General features: G+C 37.4%; 3 protein-coding genes across 4 annotated transcripts; 2 read left to right on the top strand and 1 right to left on the bottom strand.

Moving 5' to 3' along the window:
• Window positions 1-165: 165 nt before the first annotated feature.
• Window positions 166-9,668, top strand: capn2b (calpain 2, (m/II) large subunit b). Of its 2 annotated transcripts, XM_079471983.1 has the most exons (21): window positions 166-492; window positions 1,034-1,103; window positions 2,105-2,223; window positions 2,531-2,664; window positions 4,076-4,244; window positions 4,904-4,987; window positions 5,071-5,156; window positions 5,476-5,544; window positions 5,643-5,803; window positions 5,978-6,147; window positions 6,433-6,444; window positions 6,569-6,780; window positions 6,940-6,976; window positions 7,139-7,204; window positions 7,639-7,696; window positions 7,780-7,844; window positions 8,068-8,136; window positions 8,260-8,338; window positions 8,601-8,717; window positions 9,249-9,307; window positions 9,392-9,668. In XM_079471983.1, the coding sequence occupies exons 1-21, from the start codon at window positions 256-258 to the stop codon at window positions 9,413-9,415; spliced, it is 2,097 nt and encodes a 698-aa protein (XP_079328109.1). In that variant the 5' UTR covers window positions 166-255; the 3' UTR covers window positions 9,416-9,668. The 2 variants fall into 2 exon arrangements, with proteins under 2 accessions (XP_079328109.1, XP_079328110.1); XM_079471984.1 differs by lacking the exon at window positions 1,034-1,103 and having other exon boundaries at window positions 176-492.
• Window positions 9,669-13,644: 3,976 nt separating this feature from the next.
• capn1b (calpain 1, (mu/I) large subunit b) lies at window positions 13,645-21,177 on the top strand (the record flags this gene model as incomplete). The annotated part of the gene is made up of 21 exons (XM_079471985.1): window positions 13,645-13,890; window positions 14,352-14,421; window positions 16,697-16,815; window positions 16,900-17,033; window positions 17,107-17,275; window positions 17,379-17,462; window positions 17,564-17,649; window positions 17,728-17,802; window positions 17,883-18,043; window positions 18,122-18,291; window positions 18,389-18,400; window positions 18,675-18,886; window positions 19,029-19,068; window positions 19,160-19,225; window positions 19,328-19,385; window positions 19,465-19,529; window positions 19,872-19,940; window positions 20,032-20,110; window positions 20,187-20,300; window positions 20,406-20,464; window positions 20,552-21,177. 21 exons carry the CDS (start codon window positions 13,645-13,647, stop codon window positions 20,576-20,578), a joined length of 2,115 nt encoding a protein of 704 aa, XP_079328111.1. The 3' UTR covers window positions 20,579-21,177.
• Window positions 21,178-21,187: 10 nt separating this feature from the next.
• Window positions 21,188-22,117, bottom strand: mrps28 (mitochondrial ribosomal protein S28). Its single transcript, XM_079471986.1, has one exon. The coding sequence runs from the start codon at window positions 22,103-22,105 to the stop codon at window positions 21,527-21,529; it is 579 nt and encodes a 192-aa protein (XP_079328112.1). The 5' UTR covers window positions 22,106-22,117; the 3' UTR covers window positions 21,188-21,526.
• Between the last annotated feature and the right edge of the window lie 407 nt (window positions 22,118-22,524).

Below are 22,524 nucleotides of genomic sequence, written 5' to 3' on the forward strand. Positions count from 1 at the left end.
TCAAAAACGTGTAATCTACCAAATATGTCATGTTATTACAATAACAATAATAGTTACAATCAGTACATTAATGTTCCTGGAAAATGTCGTCGTTGTATTTCTTATATTCTTCCAGTTATTGTGCGCGTAAAACAGTTACCAGCTCATGACAGCCTGACCACGCCTGGAAAGTTTTGGGCGGAGAACCTTAACTACCAAAGTAGACCAAGACATTTCCACATTTCTCAGATTTATTTGGGCTCCAAGAAGCGGAACATGTCTGGAGCAGCATCTGCCGTGGCAAAGAACAGAGCGAAGGCTGCAGGCTTCGGAACAAACGCAAATGCCAATAAATATCTGAACCAAGACTTTGAGGCGCTCAGGAGTCAATGCCTGAGCAACGGGACCCTCTTCACAGACCCGACTTACCCAGCCGCACCCGAATCTCTGGGCTTTAAAGAACTCGGAGCTAACTCTCACAAGACCAGAGGAGTAGAATGGAAAAGACCAGGGGTGAGCTTTCCTGACCGTTTTATACAAGAAAACTTTTAATAGTGAGTGCGTAATGCGTCATGTCTGCTTTTAACGGGAAATTGTTGCTTCTGTCGTGTTCAATAAACGAAGCCTCTAGTTTGTACGAGGTGTAACTGCATCTTAGTAATTGTTTCTTTAAATTCACGTTTTGCGTTATTTTCTCCGCGCGTTGAATTATGTTAATGCGTCAGGCGGACGTGTTCGCGTCGAATCTCTTTTTTTCGCTGGCGTTTAAGGGGGCGTGTCCAATATGTCAACTTTTTGAAAAGTGTCTTGACTTGACATTCTGCGCATTGTGACCACAATAATGCAGAATACATCATTTGCCAACATAAAGCAATATAGCCTACTCTATATTTTAGTTTTGAGGACGGGTCCACCTATTAAATTTATGCATTCGGCAGTATCCAAAGCACTACACATTTGTTTCAATCCCTGGGGTCGAACCCATGTCCTTGGCATTGCCATACACTAACCACTGAGCTACAGGAAAGCTTGGTGAGCTTGGTGTCTTCGGCAGGAGCTGTGCTCAAACCCTCGATTCATTGTTGGTGGAGCTACAAGAACGGATATCTGTCAAGGAGCTCTAGGTAAATTTTGTTATTAAAACAACTATTTGTGCATATAATTTAGTTAAATATGACTATGTGCACCACATGAGCAGTCTTTTACAAGTACAACAATATTAGTAGTACATCCTGATCCATCAAACGTAAAGTTTTAGGGGCTGATCGGTAGAAGAAGCCTCTTGAAAACAAATCCAATAATTTCACTGTAGAGAAAGTAGAAATCTAAAATACGTCATTGTTTTTCAACCTGACATGTTAATTATACCAAACTTTAACAATGACTTGAATTCATGGTAAACTTTTCAAACAAACACACGGTTTAATACATAGAATAAAAGGCGTGCCATGTTTTAAAGGATGCTTTTAGTGTTCATCTAGTGCTCATTGTTTGTCTTTATAGAGGCTTTCCACTTGTATTCCTAATGTGATCATACTGTCTGTATGCATACCCTTTGTGCTCTTTTGTTTCTCCTCTCTATGTTTATCATTATCTACCCATTCCAAGCCATACATAATTATAACCACCTGAACACAGAAATTGGCCAGAGGGTTTTGAACAGAAAAACATGGCTGTAATTATCCTGTTTGAGCAGCTCTGCTCCTGCGCAAGTTTACAAGCGCGTGTGAGATGGCATTATAAGCCTATTGTCTTTTAAGTACAGCATATTCTCCCAGAGACACGACTATGAATATACGTAAATATGAACACATATGTAAATGCTCGTGCTTGCTCATACGTTGAATTTTACCATTTGCAGGACATAAAACCACAACCACATTTGCTTGTCATGTCACAGTATGAATGTTTTAGATGCCATTTTTCCTAATGTGCCCATTCTCATTGATCTAGAAGCTTTTCGACTGTTTGCATTACAAATGCAGTAAGATTTTTGATTATTCTTGAGACTTGAGAATACAGAGCTTGCCCCCAGACACCCAGTTTTTGTGTTTTGTACTGTTTAGAGTCTGTCAGACCACAGAGCAGAAACACAAATCTAACTTCCTGTCTCGGTTATTTTCAGGTGACTGCTGGCTGCTAGCGGCCATAGCCTCTCTGACTCTAAATGAAGATGTTTTGGCAAGAGTGGTGCCAAGCGGGCAGGATTTTGTTGGCAACTATGCAGGAATCTTCCATTTTCAGGTATATAAAAGTTACACACAAAATGTGAAGTGTACTGTATATTAATGAATTACCATTGTTTAAAATAAACGTGCATTTGTGGTGTATGTTGTTACATAGGGGTACAGTGGTGTTTTATATGATAATACCATGTAGCTTTATTATATACCATGATAATGAATGAGGGATAGGCCCATATATGTGGGACTCCAAAGTATTTAATATAAATATAAAGGTATTATTTTTTTAGATGTTGTATTGTAAATGACGTAAAAACCTGGCAATATGTGGTATGTTTGTTTGTACATTAAGCTCTCTGCACCTTCAGTTTTGGCAGTTCGGCGAGTGGGTGGATGTCGTCATTGATGACCGGCTGCCGGCGAAAAATGGAGAGCTGCTGTTTGTTCACTCCGCAGAGGGGAACGAGTTCTGGAGCGCCCTGTTGGAGAAAGCTTATGCTAAGTAAGTCCTTGTGGAGGAGGACATCCTCAACCGTCGAGCTCAAACTGCCTCAACCAGAAATTCAGCTTATTTTGTGGAACCTGCGATCTAACAGACAATAAAAACAACGTTTTTTGGAGCACTGTCAAATATTTTCACTAATACGTTTATGAACGTGGTACGTAATTGTATTGTGCGTTATAAACTTAACATAAATAAAAAGAATAATAATTAATGATTTTTTGAGTTTACTAAAATTTCAACAGAAAACGTTACAGATTATTGGTAAACTTAAACTAAATGAAAAATTGAAATGTTGCCTAAAAACATAAATAAGATATTTGTAATAAGATTAAGGCATTAAAACTATAATAACAAAATAACTATATTTAAATAATGAGATAATAACTAAAACACAAATAGATTAATCTTATAAAGCAACATAAAAATAAACAAATAAATTGTTAAAAATGTAGCTAAAATGAACCTAAACACTAAATTATTATTACTATTAATAAAACGAGAAACAAAACTATAATAATTCTACAATAAACCATAGTAAATGTATAAATCATTTTTAACCTAGATTAATACATGTTAAATTATTATAATGAATTAAAGAAAAAAAATCCGGAATTAGTGAAACTAAACCATTTTCAGGATAGTTTAATGACTTGTTCTGTACTAACACTTTATTATAAAGAAAACCTAATATTGGCATGTTGTGTGAATTACACTTTTTATAGCTCAACTGGTAAAATCTGTTGGTTTTACGCCACTGCTTGCATAACATTTTCCGGTTCAAAAGTTTGATTTCCAGTGGATGCACATTCTGAGAAACGCATACCTTGAATGCACCATCAGTCACTTTGGATTAAAGTGTCTGCCGAATGCAGGGTGATAGACATGCATACACATGTAGCGCGACGTGTCCTTAAACTTTACAGATTTATGCAAATTATCGCTATTCAGAAGGTTGGTAATAATTAGACTACCAATGAGCGTAATACCTTTATATGAATCAAACACTTTTCATGACATTTAACTGCAATATGCAGAATTCAGCATATACAGTACATATGCGAGAACAGTGTGCAGGTTTGTGGGTAACAGAACTTTGCATATGTAGTTTGACACTAACATGTGTATTCCTGGAATAAGGGTATGTCATTTTGTGGAGTATGTTTTAACCTGGTGTTTGTTTTTTTACTATAGTTCACTCCCTTCTTAGACATCTCCGCTTCATTCACTTACTCTCATTATGTCTTGATTTGTTTGTCGTCGTTTACAGCAGTTGACAAAGATCTTTGTGTCGTATTAGAGCTTAAGTGAGACTAAATAACAACACGTTTTATAATAGTTTATCTAAATCATACAATGTGCATATGTTGTTTGTTAACCCTAATGATTTACTGTGTTGTGTGTGATATAGAGTAAATGGCTGTTATGAAGCTCTGTCTGGAGGTTCTACCAGTGAGGGCTTTGAGGATTTCACCGGGGGCATTGCTGAGAACTACGATCTGAGTAAACCGCCCGCCAACATGTTTCAGATCATCAAGAAATCCCTGGAGGCTGGAGCTTTACTGGGATGCTCCATCGATGTGAGATATTTGCATTGATAAATATCATATTATATTGTGTGTTTCTGTGTTTAGATTGTTTCACTGCGAATGTCCTATGACTATTGAAATATGCAAAAAATTGAAAGCCATTCATTTAACCAATAGAAAACAACAATAGGCCATTTCGACCTGATCAATTTAAGACAACTTCCTGGTTGCTAAGCCCACCTCTTTTAAAATATTAGTTTATAGACGGTTTCGGATTTTAGTTTTTTAAAGTCTAATATAATAATTAATCAATAAATCATGTTAAAATAAGGAAAAAAATATTTTATATATACACTACATATAGATAATAGTGATGCAAGTTTTCAATGGCATTTAAGATGTTTCTACATTTATATGGATAATAAATGTACAATTATTAGAATCTATTAGATGTATATTTTAAAATATTCATGTTATGTGAAATGAATCTTGATAAATTTATAAAACAATTAATTCATTTTTTTCATTGATTGACAGCAGTAATTCATATACAATAAAATATTTAAAAAAAATAATATTGATATAAATTAAATATAAAATTAATTGTTATATTATAAGTTTATTTCAGGCCAGGCGTGTGTGTCTGTTGAAACCGTCTATAATGCTGTTGCCATTTTACTCACTTGGTCTGTTTATTTTCAATGGTTTAGATCACAAGTGCTGCTGATTCAGAAGCTGTCACTCGCCAGAAGCTGGTGAAAGGCCACGCCTACTCTCTTACAGGGGCTACTGAGGTATTAACCCTGTTATTTCCTCATGTGTGTTAACAACAAAATAAGACATTTTATCATGCGTCACATATATGTTTGCGTCTCAGGTGAACTATCGTGGGCAAAAGGAGAAGCTGGTCCGTATGCGGAACCCCTGGGGTCAGGTGGAGTGGACCGGGGCTTGGAGTGACAAGTATGCTTCAATTTCAGTCAGCAATACACAACTATAAAAAAATAAACACATTCAACATTGTTATAATCAGGAACATACAGGAAAAAAAGCTTCCTTCCCAGGTCATCTACATTATGAACTATTGTAAAAACAGGATCTTCATAATAATGATGTTGCAGGCTTAATCACATCTGTAATGACTGACTACAAACTAAATATCCTGTATATAACAGTAAACAGATTAATGCATGGAGCAATCATATTTGGAGAAGGTGGCGTCCATGCATCAATAGCTGAACTGTTAATGATTAGATGAGATATTTGTTTTTATTTCTTTTAGTTCATCTGAATGGAACAGTGTGGATCCATCAGAGCGCCCAGACAACAGAGCTGAGGACGGTGAATTCTGGTACTGTAAATATACAAATTTGTCAATGGATGTGGCTCAGTATTTGCAAATCTTTTTGGGCATTTGTATAAGATATGTTGTATTGTCTGTTCATTCAGGATGGCCTTCTCAGAATTCCTACGGAGTTATTCTCGTATAGAGATCTGCACACTGACCCCAGACACCATTACGAGTGATTCTGTGAAACACTGGGCGGTAAATAACTACGATGGCACCTGGAGAAAAGGATCCACTGCTGGTGGCTGCAGAAATAATGCTTGTAAGAACAACAAGCACTTATGGTGTGGGTTCAGGGGTGGGGCTAATTTTGAGCCATATGTATATACATATACATAGATGTGCTAAATTGTTATAAAATGTATATTAAATGTTTAATATATTAAACATGTCCTTGTAATATGTATTTGGTTATGAATACTGTATTCTTCCACAGACACATTCTGGATGAATCCTCAGTATGTGATTAAACTGAATGAGGAGGATGATGATCCAGATGATAATGAGGTGGGGTGTAGTTTTGTTATCGGACTGATTCAGAAGAACCGACGGCGCCTCCGGAAAACCGGGGAGGACATGCACACTGTCGGCTTCGCAATCTACGAGGTGAGAGGACAAAACAGAGACAAACTCAGAGCAGCCTTTCAGTTCTAGAGCCTTTGCAACCACATAGCAACATGATAAAACCACAAGAACACCTGAGCAACCAGATAGCAACTGGCCAAAACCAATTAGAACACCTTAGCACCCACATAGCAACAGACTAAACTGCTTAGAACACCTTAGCAACCACATAGCAAAAGGAAATAGGTACGGAACTCCAAATGTACAAATCTAACTCAATGTTACAAATATTTGTATTCTAATGTACTTTTTTTTGTGTTTCCACAGCTACCCGAACAGGTAAGTGTTCAACTTTAAATGGGTGTGGCTTCTTCCTTTCTTGACCAGTTACACTCGACAATGCGGTAGAAGAACATTGGTTGCAGCAATGACAGACTCGCTGATCTGTTTATTTCTCCGTCAGTTTCACGGTCAGAGGGACGTGCACCTGGACAAGAATTTCTTCTTGACACATGGACAGAAAGCTCGCTCTGAGACTTTCATTAACCTGAGAGAGGTATGCACGCGCTTCAAACTGCCGCCTGGAGAGTACCTCATCGTACCATCCACCTACGAACCCCACAAGGACGGAGACTTCTGCCTGCGTGTGTTTTCTGAAAAACAGACTGAGACACTGTAATGTATTCACATCTCTGTCGGGAGGGGGTCTTGGTTGCATGGAAGCAATGATTTCTTTGGTTTAATTTAAACGATTTTTACAATAATAATTATTGTTCAAATGCTTTGTACTTAGTTTTATTTTATTACCTAATTTATCCAATTGTTTCCTTCTAGACCATGTGATGACCCTGTGGAGGCCGACTTACCGGATGTAAGCAACTCAAATCTTTTTGCTAATGCTTTTAAATGTTTATAGTCCACTGTGACATAACTTTTGCACACAATAAATGGCATTGTCCCTAATTGTTTTATATATCTCAAGTTGTATTAAACCTGGAATAATCTTTTAAACTCTGTTGGCTTTTGTTTTCAGGAGATTGTGTCGGATGCTGAGGTTGATTCTGGCTTCAGGGGTCTGTTCACAAAACTAGCCGGAGCTGTGAGTGACAAAAGTTACTATACTGCAAAAGTTGTATTTCTTTATTCATATTTTTGCCATGTTTTCCAAGTATCTATAAAGATATTCACAATTTTTTCTGATAAGAAATTATCAAAATTTAGGAAGTTTATGTTTAAAATGATCTGACAGTAAACCTGAATTAAGTTTACTTGATTTAGTCTAAACTTTAATTAAGTTTATTTTCTTACTCTAACCCATTGGCAGATATGCGTTTTATATTTTAACCATAAACTTCTTTTGACCATTCTTTTTCCAGAAAATAAGACTTATTTTGCTTCTTGAGTAAATGTATCTTGATAATTTGATAATTTGTACTAGAAAACAAGAGAAAAATGCTTAGTAATAAATAAGTTTAAGAAAACATTTATAATGCTTTAGATATGCAGCAATCAACTTTTGCTTACTCTCTCTAGGACATGGAAATCTCAGCCACAGAGCTCCAGACCATTTTAAACAAAATAATCGCAAAACGTAAGAGTTCCTCCAGCCTTCTGTTTGCAATGAATACAAACAACAAGCCAGACTAAATGGTTTCGTGTTGGGGTCTTTTACAGGAACTGACATAAAAACAGATGGCTTTAGTTTGGAGACGTGTCGAACCATGGTTAACCTCATGGACGTATCCTCCCAGCTGCAGATTTACAGCTTTAATGTAAACATGACACACTGTATGTGCACGGTCCAGGAATGGTGACTTTGTCAAAGCTTGTTTGTGTATAATTGTCGGTTGCTTGCAGACAAGAATCATTGGTAACTCTACTTGGTGTCTGCAGTCATTCCATAAAAAAATCTTACTATGTATCACAAATAGTCTCGGTTAGTTTTCATTAACCGGGTCTCAGAGCAGCAGCAATGGGAAACTCGGTCTTGGAGAGTTTGCAACCCTTTGGAAGAAAGTGCAGAGATATCTTGTAAGACATTTACCACATTGCTTTCATTTCTGATATAAAAGCCTGTGTATAAAACTGTGCCATTTAACATTTAACATAATGGTTGAGTCCATAATGTGTTGTTTTCTTTTGTGGTTGCCTTAGGGAATCTATAAGAAGAATGACATGGATAATTCTGGGACCATGAGCACCCCAGAGATGCGAATAGCGCTTAAGGAGGCCGGTGAGCCAAGCCAATTTCTTACGACATTATTGACCACATGACCACATTTATGCCTAACTTTGTTTTAGCACCTAATGTACTATTGCTCTTTTATGACATATCGCTTATTGCTCCCCATACTCTTTGTAAGTCGCTTTGGATAAAAGCGTCTGCTAAATGACTGAATGTAAATCTATGTGTGATTTAAAGTTTGTAGGAAACATGTAGATGCAAATAATTGATTTTTTCGTGATCGCTATGTATGGTGTTCTTTATCTTTTAGGTTTCTGTCTTAATAACACTATCTATCAGCAACTGGTGGCACGTTTTGCTGAGTCAGACATGACCCTAGACTTTGATAACTTTGTGGCCTGCCTCATGCGTCTGGAGATGATGTTCCGTAAGTCCACGTTATGTTTGTGGATACTTTATATAAGCTTATATTGGTCAAACCTCGTTGTTGTCTATCAGCACATTTTGTTTTTTAATCCGCAACATTCATTTCTGTGGTTAAGTGTAAATAACATTGCAATGCATCACAAGGTGCAGATACAGCTTCTTTTTATTTTGAGCTTTTTGCTGCTTCAGATGCAGGTTCATTTGCAATGAAAATGTTTCTATAGATGCACAAATTAAACTCGAATTGGCACATAATCAAGAAGAGAAAAATCAAGACAAATTTACAAAAGTCAACAAATTAAACCGCCTATTGCGCATTCATGTGCATTACATTTTTTAACGAATATAATTCTTTAAGAAAAGTGTAGTACTCTCCACGGTATTCAAGACATTTGACCATATTTAAAAAAATCACAGATTATAAACCTCAATCGGCACAGAAAGATGATTGAGATACAGTGCAACTTTAGTAAGCATAAATACTTGTTTGTAGTCCTCTCTTCTCTGTCATCTAATTCGTCTCATTTTCCAGGGATTTTCAAGACACTTGATCCCCACCAAACTGGCTTCATTGAGCTTGACTTTCAGCAGGTTAGAAAACAATGCAGTTTATTAAAGTGTCAAACCGAATCTTATAAAAGAGCATTTTTACCTAAATCTTTTTGTCTCTTGTAGTGGCTGAACTTCACTATGATTTAAATATCCAGTCACCAGGCCAATCCATTCATGGACAAATGAACAGGATGACAAGATTTAATTAATAAAGATGGGTATTTACTATACTTTTATATATTTACTGTATTTCGCACTTTTTGTCGGTCTTTCATCCAAAGTGTTGTGCCACGCTTTGTGTTAAGAAATGCCAATTTGATGAACCACTATGTAATAAAAAATAGTGTATGTATTGTTATTTGTCACCAAAGCACATTATTAAACACTTTTTAAACTCTTCTATTTGGTTATTTATTTATCTGAGATGCACTTACGACAGAGATTCTCCGCTTCCGGTGTTCCGATGCAGACTGTGTTCATTGGCAACCTTAACCGTCGATCATTCCGTAGCTCCACCCCATGGGCGTGGCTGGTCACTGCGGTACCCTGTATGTTGTGTCTCGTCTCCTCTGATCTGTTCTTCATCATTCTCACACTTTTCCGCTATTTTCTTAAGGAACCATACGGCTTGGTAACCATAGAGACAGTTTAGCGGCGGTAAGTTTTTCAAAGCTATGTTTATCCGATTGTCTGCGTATAAATGATGTGTCAAACGATAAAACCTTTGTCCTATATTTCCAGAAAGTGATGAAACCGTAAAAATTGGTAAAATATGTTTTGGAAACATTCATTAGGATGGAAACCCTCAGCGTAGCTATATTTTGCATGTTACGAATCGGTCACGATTACAGTAAATATGAATAATTTATGAATTTAGGGTGTGTGTCTTAGCTGTATACTTATGACGTCGGAGTAATAATAAAAAAGGCGTAAACGCAGAAGTCACAAAATAACAAAAATCTTTCAATGTCATGTTTTCGAAGTCAAAAAGAAAACAATATTTTAACCAATTCACAGAGAAACATATACAGTAGCCTACGTTTAATCACAGACTGTGTTCAATATTGCAGTATATTGATATATCTGTGTATAATGAATGCTTGAGTGATAATACAGTACATGGCATCATCCAAAACAAACACTAGAGTGCTGATGCTCTGTCTGTCCTATTGATTTCACATCAGTGAATCAGCTGACATTAAGTATCAGTATGCTGTATTTACGTAGGACATGATCTGCCCCATTGCACCTCAAACAAACTGCATACCACTAAAAATCCTTTACAGAACCGTATTGTGTTTTAGAGCACCACCCAAATATCTTCCAATAACTTACTATATACAGGCTGTCCGTGGGGTTTTTGTATTAAAAGTTGGTAGATACATTTAGATAAAGTCAAGGTTGTTGAAAAGTATTAAAAAGTATTAAATGCCATTATCCAAGGTATAACATTTTGTATCACCTTTTAATATTTGTCAAAAGAGGTCATGTGGTAAAGTTTGCAAGAATCTTTTCATAACGTAGGCGAATGGTGGGAGGTCCACACCCGGTTGTTAAAGTGATAGTTCGCCCCAAAATGAAATTATTACAGAATTGTCATTTTTGGATGACATATCCCTTTAAACAACATCGTGGACTAATGGAGAAATGCAAGTTTTTGTGCCAATGGTTGGAGGATAAGGATTTGGATGGCCAAGGGCTGTCTCTGGGAATGAACGTGAGGTGTACTGCTCTATGTGTCAGAAAACGATTAGCGTAGCCTCGTTTCTCTTTTTAATAAACCTTGCGTTGGGTTAGTCACTCAATGAATTCCCTTGTTCTCTTTGTTCCCAGCCTTCTGAATGATTTTGCATTGATAAGGAGTTATCACAAACTAAGACTGTTAAGGTGTGCTATCTTACAATCAGTGTATAGTAAATGTAAGTTAAAGTTTCAACAACGTAACCGATTAAAACTTATTAAAATGTCTGGAAAGAGTCTTAGAAAAGGTCATAAATAGTATTAAATTCAGCTCCATGATTCATGTATATACCCTGATATAAAAGTCCAGGACTATCTGATTTTATTACTTTTTATTACATACTCCTGTAAAATAGCAGTAAAGTCATGACATGTTGGGTGTAAATCAGATACTAATTTTATAAACATGCAGTTCTGACAGCAATGAAGTGATTATTCGTATTGTTAAATATAATCATCAATGAACTTTCTCCCTCCATGCTTGCAGCAACCACAAGGAATTGAAGGTATATTCATATTTTGTACTCTAATGTTATGTAAAAAGGAATTAGACTAAACACATTCCTTTTCTTTGCGGATTGAGCAAAGCTAGCAATGCTTATACGCATCACAACATGTCTCAGCTATAGGCCTTAAGAAATGTTTTTAATCCGAAGCATAGAGAAATGCCATCAACAAATATCATCCTGTACAGCCAGGCCATTGTTATTCTTGCACAACTGATTGGTAACCACATTACAATACAACAGGAAATTAGCCACTTAACCTCCATCCCCCCTCAGTATAGCACTAATCGAGTGTCTGGTTTATATGGCATTTCTCTTAGCATGCTGGACTAAGCGTTGGCTACATACTGCTGCTGCTGCTGGCTTCTTAACTAATAATGGCAAAGTGGTCATGTGTACGCAGCCTGGCCTTTTAACAGAACCACTTTGCATGAAATACTGAAAGACGTAATGGTTCTCTCGAATGATTCTTGCTATTTATATGCTATAGCGTTTAGGATCCAGTTCCTATATGTACTGTATATTTTTGTTTCTTGGAAGAGGCAAGACATAAGCCATTATCATTGTGTTCTTGAGCAAGGCACTTAAATTAAGTTTCTGGGTTCAAACTACTGCAATGTTCTCCTTGCTGGTCTTCCTGCAAAGGCTATCAAACCACTTCAGCTGGTTCATAATGCAGCAGCACCCCTCATCTTCCAACAGCCCAAAAGGACTCATGTGACGCCCCTTTTCATCTCTCTCCACTGGCTACCGGTTGAAGCCCAGATCAGATTCAAGTCACTGATGTTTGCCTACAGGACTATAACTGGATCTGCGCCAGCATACCCCATCTAGAAACCCTGCGTTTAGCAAACGAGCGGCGCCTTGTAATGCCTTCTCAGAAGGGCACTAAATCTCTTTCCCGCTCATTCACCTTCACTACTCCTTCCTGGTGGAACATTCTACCCAATGCGGTCCTGTCAACCACATCTCTCACAACCTTCAAAAAACAACCCATCTCTTCTGTGAATACTTGACAGACAAATGAAAAAAAAATACCTACACTAACCCTCTTCTCTCAACAGGTTGTGGTCTAGCTTTTGTTGAAACTGGTAACTTTGTATTAGCACCTATTGTAGTATTGCTCTTTTATGACATATCGCTTATTGCTCCCTGAACTCTTTGTAAGTCGCTTTGGATAAAAGCGTCTGCTAAATGACTAACGATTTATAATTGTTATCAGTTTTATAAGAGTTATACATTTTAATACACTATTGTTTTGTTAAAACATAGGCCTATTGACGTTTAAGATATGGCTATTTTCTAATTAACAGTGTTTTTGACATTAAGCATGGTGCAATCCATTTAAACAAATAAGTTTATTGAAGTGTGCTACTAGCGTGCTTCTTTTAAACTAAAAATAATAAAGTATACTTTCTACTTACTAAGCTCTTCTTAGAAGTATACAATTAACCTTAAAATAACAAGTACAGTTGACTTACTGAAATTAAAGCACACTAACATATACACATTTGGCAGACACTTTTATCCAAAATATGATTTACATTGAATTGTATTATACATTTGTTTCTGACTATGTGCAATGGCCTGGGATCAAACCCATGACCTTGGCGTTGCTAGTTGTGTTTACTCTTTTCCTTATACTTTTTACTTTCACAAATTAGTTTATATTGTAACAATAAATGATTTGAAAAAATATATAAATAGTAAACTACTAAACTAGTCGTTTACTTTAAAGTGTACTTTCATAGTGCTACAAGTATTGAACTGGCCAACTATCAGTATACATATAAGTGCACTTATATACTCAAATTTTACTACTGTTACACTTAAAGTATACTTAAAAGTAAAGTTGTATAAACTAAAAATTTGGCCAATTTAGTCACAAGTAGTAATGAAATAGTACACTGACAGGTATGCTACTAGTACATTGATATTAGTATACTAACATTACAACACGAAATATTCTAATATTACAGTCATATAATATAATATGATGAACTGGAAGTATACTGTTTCGTAAGGGATAGACTTTCACAGTGCTATTGAGCCAAACTTGTATTGAACCATCAGGGTACTGATGGATCTGGTCTGGTGAATAACTCTTGGCTTTTTTCGGTGGGCTGCAGCATGTATTTGTTTGGCGGGGTTTCGTCGAGTATCCATAGTGAGCGTCTGAAGGCAGAAGGGATGGGGACCAATGAGAATGCTGTAAAGTTCCTGAACCAGGACTATGAGGAGCTGAAGAGAGAGTGTGTGGAGAGTGGAAGGCTGTTTGAGGACCCCTGCTTCCCCGCAGTGCCCCAGTCACTGGGATTCAAGGAGCTCGCGCCGAACTCCTCCAAAACACGGGGTGTGCAGTGGAAAAGACCCACTGTGAGTGATCTTATTGTTCATTCCCTTCCCTTTGACCTGTCACACGCCAAATATCAACACAATTGTTCATGTAGTTCATGGTGCATTAATTTAGGTATGCCAACAGATACTACGGAAAATGTAAACGTAAACACTGAAATTAACATGATAAATAAATGTTGTAAAAGTATTATTCATTTTAAGGTCATTTTAGCTCACGCATTAAGGCACAGCTAAAACACTTAAATAATACTGAAAAACTTGACAAAACCGACAACAAAATTGAAAAGAATGTTAAAGAACAAAAACCGGTTAGGTTGTACATAATCGCTTTATCTTGTGTTTGCTTAAATAGTTTAAATAAGTCCATTGAAATGGTCGGGTCGTAATCTTTGCTGACAGACAAAGTGGCACACTTTGACACGCTTTGGTTAAGTGGCTGCAAGTGGTTTTTTGATGTGCAAATGCTTGTGTATTTTCAGGAACTGTCAGACAACCCCCAGTTCATAGTGGGCGGTGCCACGCGGACAGATATTTGCCAGGGGGCTCTAGGTGAGTGTACTGTAAAAGTCTGGGTGTGAATGTTTGTGCATGCTTGCACACGTTACGAGCGGAATGTCAGGGTGTGCAGTTTGTGTTATTTATATTTTAAACCAAGCAAAACTGTATTTCTCACGACGATTGTTTGTAAATGATGCCTAATATTAAGAAAGTCAGGATCATTTTGTTTATAGTTTTAGGATGTGACTACACTTGACCTCTGATGTCCAAATTCGCTGTTTTTCAGGAAAAACACTTTTTAAAACTTCTTATTGGTTAGATATTTGCAAAGCCCAGTGACAGGATACTAATACAGGGTAATAAAATGATTTTTGGCACAAAATACTGATTCTAAGTCAATCTTTTTTAAACCACCATGACTATAATGCAGTGTGTTTTCTGTCACTTCTGAGAGGAAGTGTGTGTGTTTTGGGGTTTTATGTGCATGCGTGACTTCCTTACTGCCTGGGAGTGGTTGCAATTCCTAAGCGGTGAGTCACATTGGCACAGATGTCATCTAACATTTGAGAATTCTGGAATTGCTGGCTTATAGCCACAGCCCATAACATGCCTGTGTGTGTGTGGTTGGTGTGTGGTTGTCAGCGTCAAACAAAAAGTGTTTGTACAGCAAACATAGGGCGCAGGATGTGGAAACATATCTTAGAAAAACATTTTACCTTTCAGTTGGCACACAGATGAGAGTCTAATGGCGTGGCTCATGACTCCGCAGCAAACAAATGAGTTTGCGATTTTTCCGTTTAAGATTAAAGATGATTCATCGAGAGAAAATGTTCACTGTTAGGTTTATTGCAGTGTTATCCTAATGTACAAACACACACACGTTCCCCACCCCTCCATGGCAGCTGGTGGAGGTCCCCCCCCTGCTGGCTGGATGTGGTACATCATATTACAAAACTAACTTAGATTAGATTGCCATTACTGACATTAACTGACAATGACAAACTGTAAGTGTAGTAACTATTTTGTGCTGCAGTAAAAGGTTAATGTGAGTAATTTTTGCACCACTAGTGGCAGTAGTGCAAACTTTTTTGCCACTTCAATGCTATGGTGTTGTGGGTGGTTGCTGCGTTGTTGCCTGAAGGCATCGGTCAAAGGTGCCCACTTCCATATCTCTATTTTTGTCTCTAGATATGTGTGTCAACACTCACTACTTTTTACTATTTATAATACACTCACTAGCTTTACACAGAGGACATGCTTATGAGAATGGAATGGTACTCATGACAATACTTATTCATTCAACTTCCTGGGTCCATTTGACGAAACAATCTTATACATCTTACCAAAGGTGAAAATAAATGATTGAAGTTTTTTAAATTGCTGCGTAAAAAACAAGATGTTTCCTCCTGTTATATAAGGTATAATGAAGGTCACAGGGTTTAGGGGCTTTATTTTGACTTTTAGTTTGCTGTTTAAAACCATATAGACTGTTTCATCTGACGCATACGCCTGGCCCAAAGTTAACTTCCTGTCTGTGTTTGGTTATAATATAACCATTTATTTTACATTTAGCTTATATTAATATTGATTTCTGTTAATATGTTATTATGCATTAATTTTATTAAATCAAAATAATTCAACAGTTATTGATTCTTTGGGCCACATAACGTTTGTTTATGTTGTTGCAGCTCAAACTGTTACACTACTGTATTTATTTAATGTTTTTTCGAAAGTTTAGGGATAATAGAAAACTCATGAAAGGTTTGGAATAACACAAATGTTGCGTAAGAATGACAATTGTGCTCCCAAATAAATATATAAGTGTGAAATTTCAGACATTTTAGTATAGTCATTTACTACAGAACTTAACTTTACTCGACTAATTTACTCGATCTGTATACATTTCTTTATTCTGAAGAACACAAAGAAAGATATTTGGACAAATGCTTGTAACCAAACAGTTCTTGGATCCCAATTTTCATATAAATGACTTTATATATTTTTTCTGTTAAACACAAAATAAGATATTTTGAACAAAGTAGGAAAGCAAACAGTTCAGGGGCACCTTTGACCACCATTGTCATTCTTTCTATACTACGATAGTCAGTGGGGTCCAAAATCTGTTTGTATACAAGCATTTGTCCAAATGTTTTTCTCTGTGTTCAACCAAACAAAGACAAGTTGTTTGGAACAGTGTGAGTAATTCATGATAGAATTTTCATTATGGGGTAAACTGTTCTTTTAAGATTTGTAAGGTCAAGAGCAACTTTTCAACTTAACGTATTTACAAACATGTATAAAACATTTCATTTATATTGGTGTTCAGGTGACTGTTGGCTTTTGGCTGCCATAGCATCTCTGACGCTGAACGACAGGCTGCTTCACAGGGTTGTACCTCATGGACAAAACTTTACGGACAGCTATGCCGGTATCTTCCACTTACAGGTAACACACATGCAATACTCCTTTGAATGTCATTAATTTTATTTTGCTGTATGGACACTAAAATTATGTTGTTTTAATGCACAGTTCTGGCAGTTCGGCGAGTGGGTGGATGTTGTCATTGATGACCGGCTGCCTGTGAAGGACGGAGAGCTGATGTTTGTTCACTCAGCAGAGGGAAATGAATTCTGGAGCGCCCTGTTGGAGAAAGCTTATGCAAAGTGAGATTTTCCTCTATATGTTTCCTTACATTTGAGTTCATTAAGGTAACTGTGTTTTTGTTTGTTTGTACAGGCTGAACGGTTCATATGAAGCTCTGTCAGGAGGATCCACCACTGAAGGCTTTGAGGACTTTACTGGTGGAGTATCTGAGATGTATGAGCTGCGTAATGCTCCCAAAGACCTGCACCGCATCATCAGCAAAGCTTTGGAAAGAGGTTCACTTTTGGGCTGCTCAATTGATGTAAGCCCCACCCTCAGGCCTGGAGACACATTACAACAGAATTCTAAATTTGGCTGTTCTTGTTTATTTTACAGTATAATTTGATTGTTTGCGTGTCTAATAGATCACAAGTGCCTTTGACATGGAAGCCGTGACTTTTAAAAAGTTGGTGAAGGGTCATGCGTATTCAGTCACGGGTCTCAAAGAGGTCAGAGTCATTTCACTTCTAAAAATAATATTAATGTACATTTATTCATATTGAACGTAGACATTCAGATCAATGATTATTTAGTACTTTTACACTTTTAGGTGAATTACCGTGGTAAAGGAGAGATGCTGATTCGCATCCGAAACCCATGGGGACAGGTTGAATGGACGGGAGCTTGGAGTGACAAGTTAGTTGAAATAAACAAATTTCAAATAAATTGCCGTTCAGTACGGTGCTTAAAAAAATGTCAAACACTGTTTTACAGTTCTGCCGAGTGGAATGGGATTGACCCGGCTGAGAGAGAAGGATTGAACAATCACATGGAGGACGGCGAGTTCTGGTAAACCTCCATCATGCAGATCTGATTTATTTGACTTTTCTTTTCCCTACACAAACAAATCTAAAAATATTTTCGCACAGGATGTCTTTTCAGGAGTTCAAGCGTCAGTTTTCTCGGCTGGAGATCTGTAACCTTACCCCAGATGCTCTGAGCGAGGACACTCAAAGTTTCTGGAACACGATGAAGTTTAACGGCAGCTGGAGGAAAGGAAGTACTGCGGGTGGCTGCAGGAACAGCCCGAGTGAGACTCATTCATCCACAACTTCGTATTAAACCTAATCCAAACCCAAAGTAATCCTAACCCTCACTGTGATGTTAGATACGTTCTGGATCAACCCACAGTATAAGATCACGCTTTTGGAGGAAGATGATGATCCAGATGATGCAGAGGTATCCTGCAGCTTTCTGGTGGCGCTAATGCAAAAGGACAGGCGGCGTTTCCGCAAACAGGGACAGGACATGCACACCATCGGCTTTGCTTTATATGAGGCAAGAAGCTAATATTGCAGGTTATAGATGTCAGAAACTTGATAAAAGACGTGCTAAAATGTGTACTAATTTGTTCATTTTTTAATCTCATCTTTAGGTGCCAGAGGAGGTAAGGAATTTTTTGTATCTTACACGGAATAGTCCACCCAAGAATTAATATTTTGTCATCATTTGCTCAACCTCCATTTGTCACAAACCTGTGTACATTTCTTTATCGTGCTGAACACAAATGGGGACATTTTATTGAAAGTTTGTAAGTAAGCCGTTTTGGGTCACTATCCACTCCCATTGTAGTCTTTTGTTCTACTATGGGAGTCAAAGGTGACCCAAAACTTTTTGTCATTCATAGATTTACAACATGTACAAAATGTCCTTTTCTTCAGTTTCGTGGTGCTCAGAGTGTTCACCTGAAGAAGGACTTTTTCCTGCGTCACTCGTCATGCGCTCGCTCTCAGACCTTTATTAACCTCCGTGAGGTCAGCGCGAGACTGAAGTTACCACCGGGCGAGTATCTCATCGTCCCATCCACCTTTGAGGCCGGCAAAGAGGCCGACTTTGTTCTCCGAGTGTTCACTGAGAAACAGTCAGAAACACAGTGAGTCACACGGCTATTAAAATAAAATACATCAACTGTGAAATAAATACAGAACAAACATTTTTTAGACTACAGTACTGTCCGTTTTGAAACAGTTTAAGCAGAATTTTTAGACTAATTCATACTTCTTTATTTGTTTTAGAGAGATGGACGATGAAGTTTCATTTAGCCTGGAAGATGAAGTAAGGACTTTTTTGTCATAATAGTAGTTGTCAAAACAAACAACTGGTTTATACACATAAAAAATATATAAATTTGTGTTTTTACACATAGGAGGAGATTTCCGAAGCAGATATTGACTCCTCTTTTAAAACAATGTTTGCTCAGCTGTCAGGAGAGGTCTGTATCTGTCTGTATCTGTCACTTTCTTTTCTTAAAAAAATGAAAATAAATTAATGTAAAGGATAAGATCAAACCTAATCTAAACTTTCTTTCATGCAGGACATGGAGATTTCAGTTCATGAGCTCAAAACCATTTTAGACAGAGTGGTGTGCAAACGTAAGCATGACTTGTTTTTATGCATTGTTCTCTCATTTGTGACTATGTGTCTAAGACATTTCTGTTGTGTGTTCCTCAGACAGGGATCTTAAAACAGACGGGTTCAGCTTGGAGTCGTGTAGGTGTATGGTCAGCATGATGGATGTATCCTTATCTTAAATATTTTTTGTGTAGGGCTTGAAGTGCTTTTTAAAAAGATGCTTACACTGATCTATCATATGGTTTTGAGGGTAAGCTATTTTGATTGGACAGATATCACCTAGCAACCTCCTGTAACACCCTAGTATCCACATAGCAACATACATACTTAACAGAATCTCAAAAGACCTGGCAACCACCTAAAATGCATTTGCAACCGCAAAGCGTAATAAAAGCCCACATTAGCGGGTTAAACTACCCAGAAGCCCTTGCAGCTTGGCCAATCACATTTTCTCTATGAACTGATCATTTTAGTTTATTTTTGAGCTTAACTTATGTAACTCTCAGAAAGATGGCAGTGCACGACTGGGACTCATAGAGTTTCAGATCTTATGGACTAAAATCAGGAAGTGGCTGGTGAGAAAATCATGTTTGTTAAATTCAGTTAAATTTAATCTTACAGGAGGCATTTGGGCAAGTGCATCTAATTCACACGTGTCGTTTGCAGGGAATTTTCAGACAGTTTGATCTGGATAAATCTGGCACCATGAGCTCGTACGAGACGCGTCTGGCTGTGGAGTCTGCTGGTAATGACCAGATCTCAATAATGATGTCAGTTTGTTCTGCATTTATGTGCACATGTTGATCTTTCTGTGTTTGTAGGTTTTAAGCTGAATAACAAGTTACATCAGATACTGGTGGCACGATATTCTGATGGAGAGACGATTGACTTTGACAACTTTGTGTGCTGCCTGGTCAAACTGGAGTCCATGTTTAGTAAGTCATTCACATCATGATGCCAAACTGTGTCTCTCAGTAGTAATAGTTGTGCTAGTTTCTAACATCACAATAACAATTGGTCATTTATGTTTTCTCCAATAGAGGCTTTTAGAGAGCTCGACAGAGACGGGTCAGGGGTAGCAGAGCTTAATGTCTGTGAGGTGGGATGATATTTCTTATGAAAGCTTTTCTTTATCTAATGACGGCTTATGAATTGCTCACATATTCCATCTTTCTCTCTCTAACAGTGGTTGTACATGACCATGTGTGGTTGATGTATGAAGAAGATCATATCATGCTGGGCCAAATTACTATCACAACTGCAGCTTTATAGCCATTACACCCAAAGATGCCAAGCAATAGAAGACATACTGCCTTAAAACACACCCACCCTAACCAACAACTGAGCTTTCGGTCCTATGCTTTTCCCTTAAAAGGGACATCCCTATCATACAAGATATATACGTTTTTACCTGTTAAAACCAGGAAATAAAGCCAGTTTAATCAGTTTCAACCGGATCACAAATGACAGCATTTCAGAAAGCAAATTAACAAAACATAACAGCATGCCACTAACCCCTTAATTAACCAATTAGATTGATTAATCTTGCATATATTGTGTGCGCTACTTGATGTGGGTAGGTATTCATAAATTATTTGCCTTTACCTTTTGCACCAATACGGCCTTGAGATGCAGAAAGAGGTCATTTGAGTGTGATTATTGGATTTTGTTTCACTGTGAAACATTGTTACATTAATAATATTGAATATATTAACTTAGCTCTTGTAGGATATTCAGGGAATTGTGCTGAATATTTTTCTTTTAATGCTGTGCAACTGATATAACCTGAAAATAAAAAGGACTTGAGAATACATTTGACGTTTGGTTAATGGTTTTAATGGTGACCAGCTGATGCATTATTTTGGAATTTGTAATGGATTTTATATTGTTTTAATAGTTAAAACATATTGGTAGTGAACCAACAGGTAATGTATAGTCATCATAGTACCCTGATAAGGTAACAACCGCAGTTTTACATAGAATCAATCCACCAATAAATGGTGACATTTGATATTCATGATAAGATGTTCAGTCTTATTGGCCATCTCCTGTATTCATAAAAAGAAAGCAATCAGATGAGGTTATTAATTTAATATATTTTCAACACAATACAAAGTCCATTCACACAGTTCAGTCGGAGTTGTGTCCATTGTCATTTAAGTTACTCCTTCGGCTTGGCGTCTCTGCTCTCCAACAGTCCGAGTAACGTAGCATCCGCCTCCAGCAATGTCGTATCCGTCGTCGCTCCCAGGAACCGTGAGGTCAACTCCAGATTCTCCAGTCTCAACCTCACTCTGCTGCCTCTCTGGTACTTCTCTCCGTCCACTGAGGGTCTTTTACACACACAGTGGAACTTCCCACCGTAATATATGTACAAGTCATCATTGACGATACGAAAGATTTTGCCCACGACGATCTTGTCCTTGGCTGGACCCATCTGCATGAGTGGGGAATGTCGTAAGAGAGAAACGAAGGAGGTCTCGTCCCTGGAGCTCAGTCGAAACGATGCATCCCGATCGCCCTTCTGCTGACGCTGCTGGAGGTCTGAATGCAACTCGTATGCGGTTGCAAACCCGCTCTTCACCCTCTCGACTGATTTATCATCCGTGCCAGCATCTTCACCAGTTGATCCACTCACTTCAGAGCTGTATAGTGATTTAAGTGTGGTAAAAACGCGCGCTTTTGGTAGTAAAGTATATCTGGCGCTCACGTTGCACATCACCTTACAGATCGACGCCATGGTTGTTGAAATGTCATGGAGCGCAGGGCATTCTGGGAAAATATTTAAAAGCCCACCCAAAATAAAACTGTTTTACTTTGTTTAAATAATAAAAATAGAGTTTTGTGTGTAAAAGGCAATTTACACCGTTTATATTTTTAGAGGTACAGGGAAATGTCGTTCTCGTTTTTAACGCACTATTACTAAAGTGTACACAACCAAGAACAGGGAAAACATTTACAGCTTAAAACAAATTGGCGATAGTGAAAAAAGTAAATAAAAAAGCAAAATGTTATATTAAAATGTAATAAAGCAGAAAAAACTGCCATTTTGATTATCGTTGTGCATTAATTTATTAATTTACTGATTTGAAGTTGGGAAATAATAATTTAGGGATAGTTAAAGATTTGAACTCAAGAAAAAAAATCACATAAAATAAA

The sequence above is a fragment of the Barbatula barbatula genome (assembly GCF_947034865.1).
Source record: "Barbatula barbatula genome assembly, chromosome: 13".
NCBI lineage: Eukaryota > Metazoa > Chordata > Actinopteri > Cypriniformes > Nemacheilidae > Barbatula > Barbatula barbatula.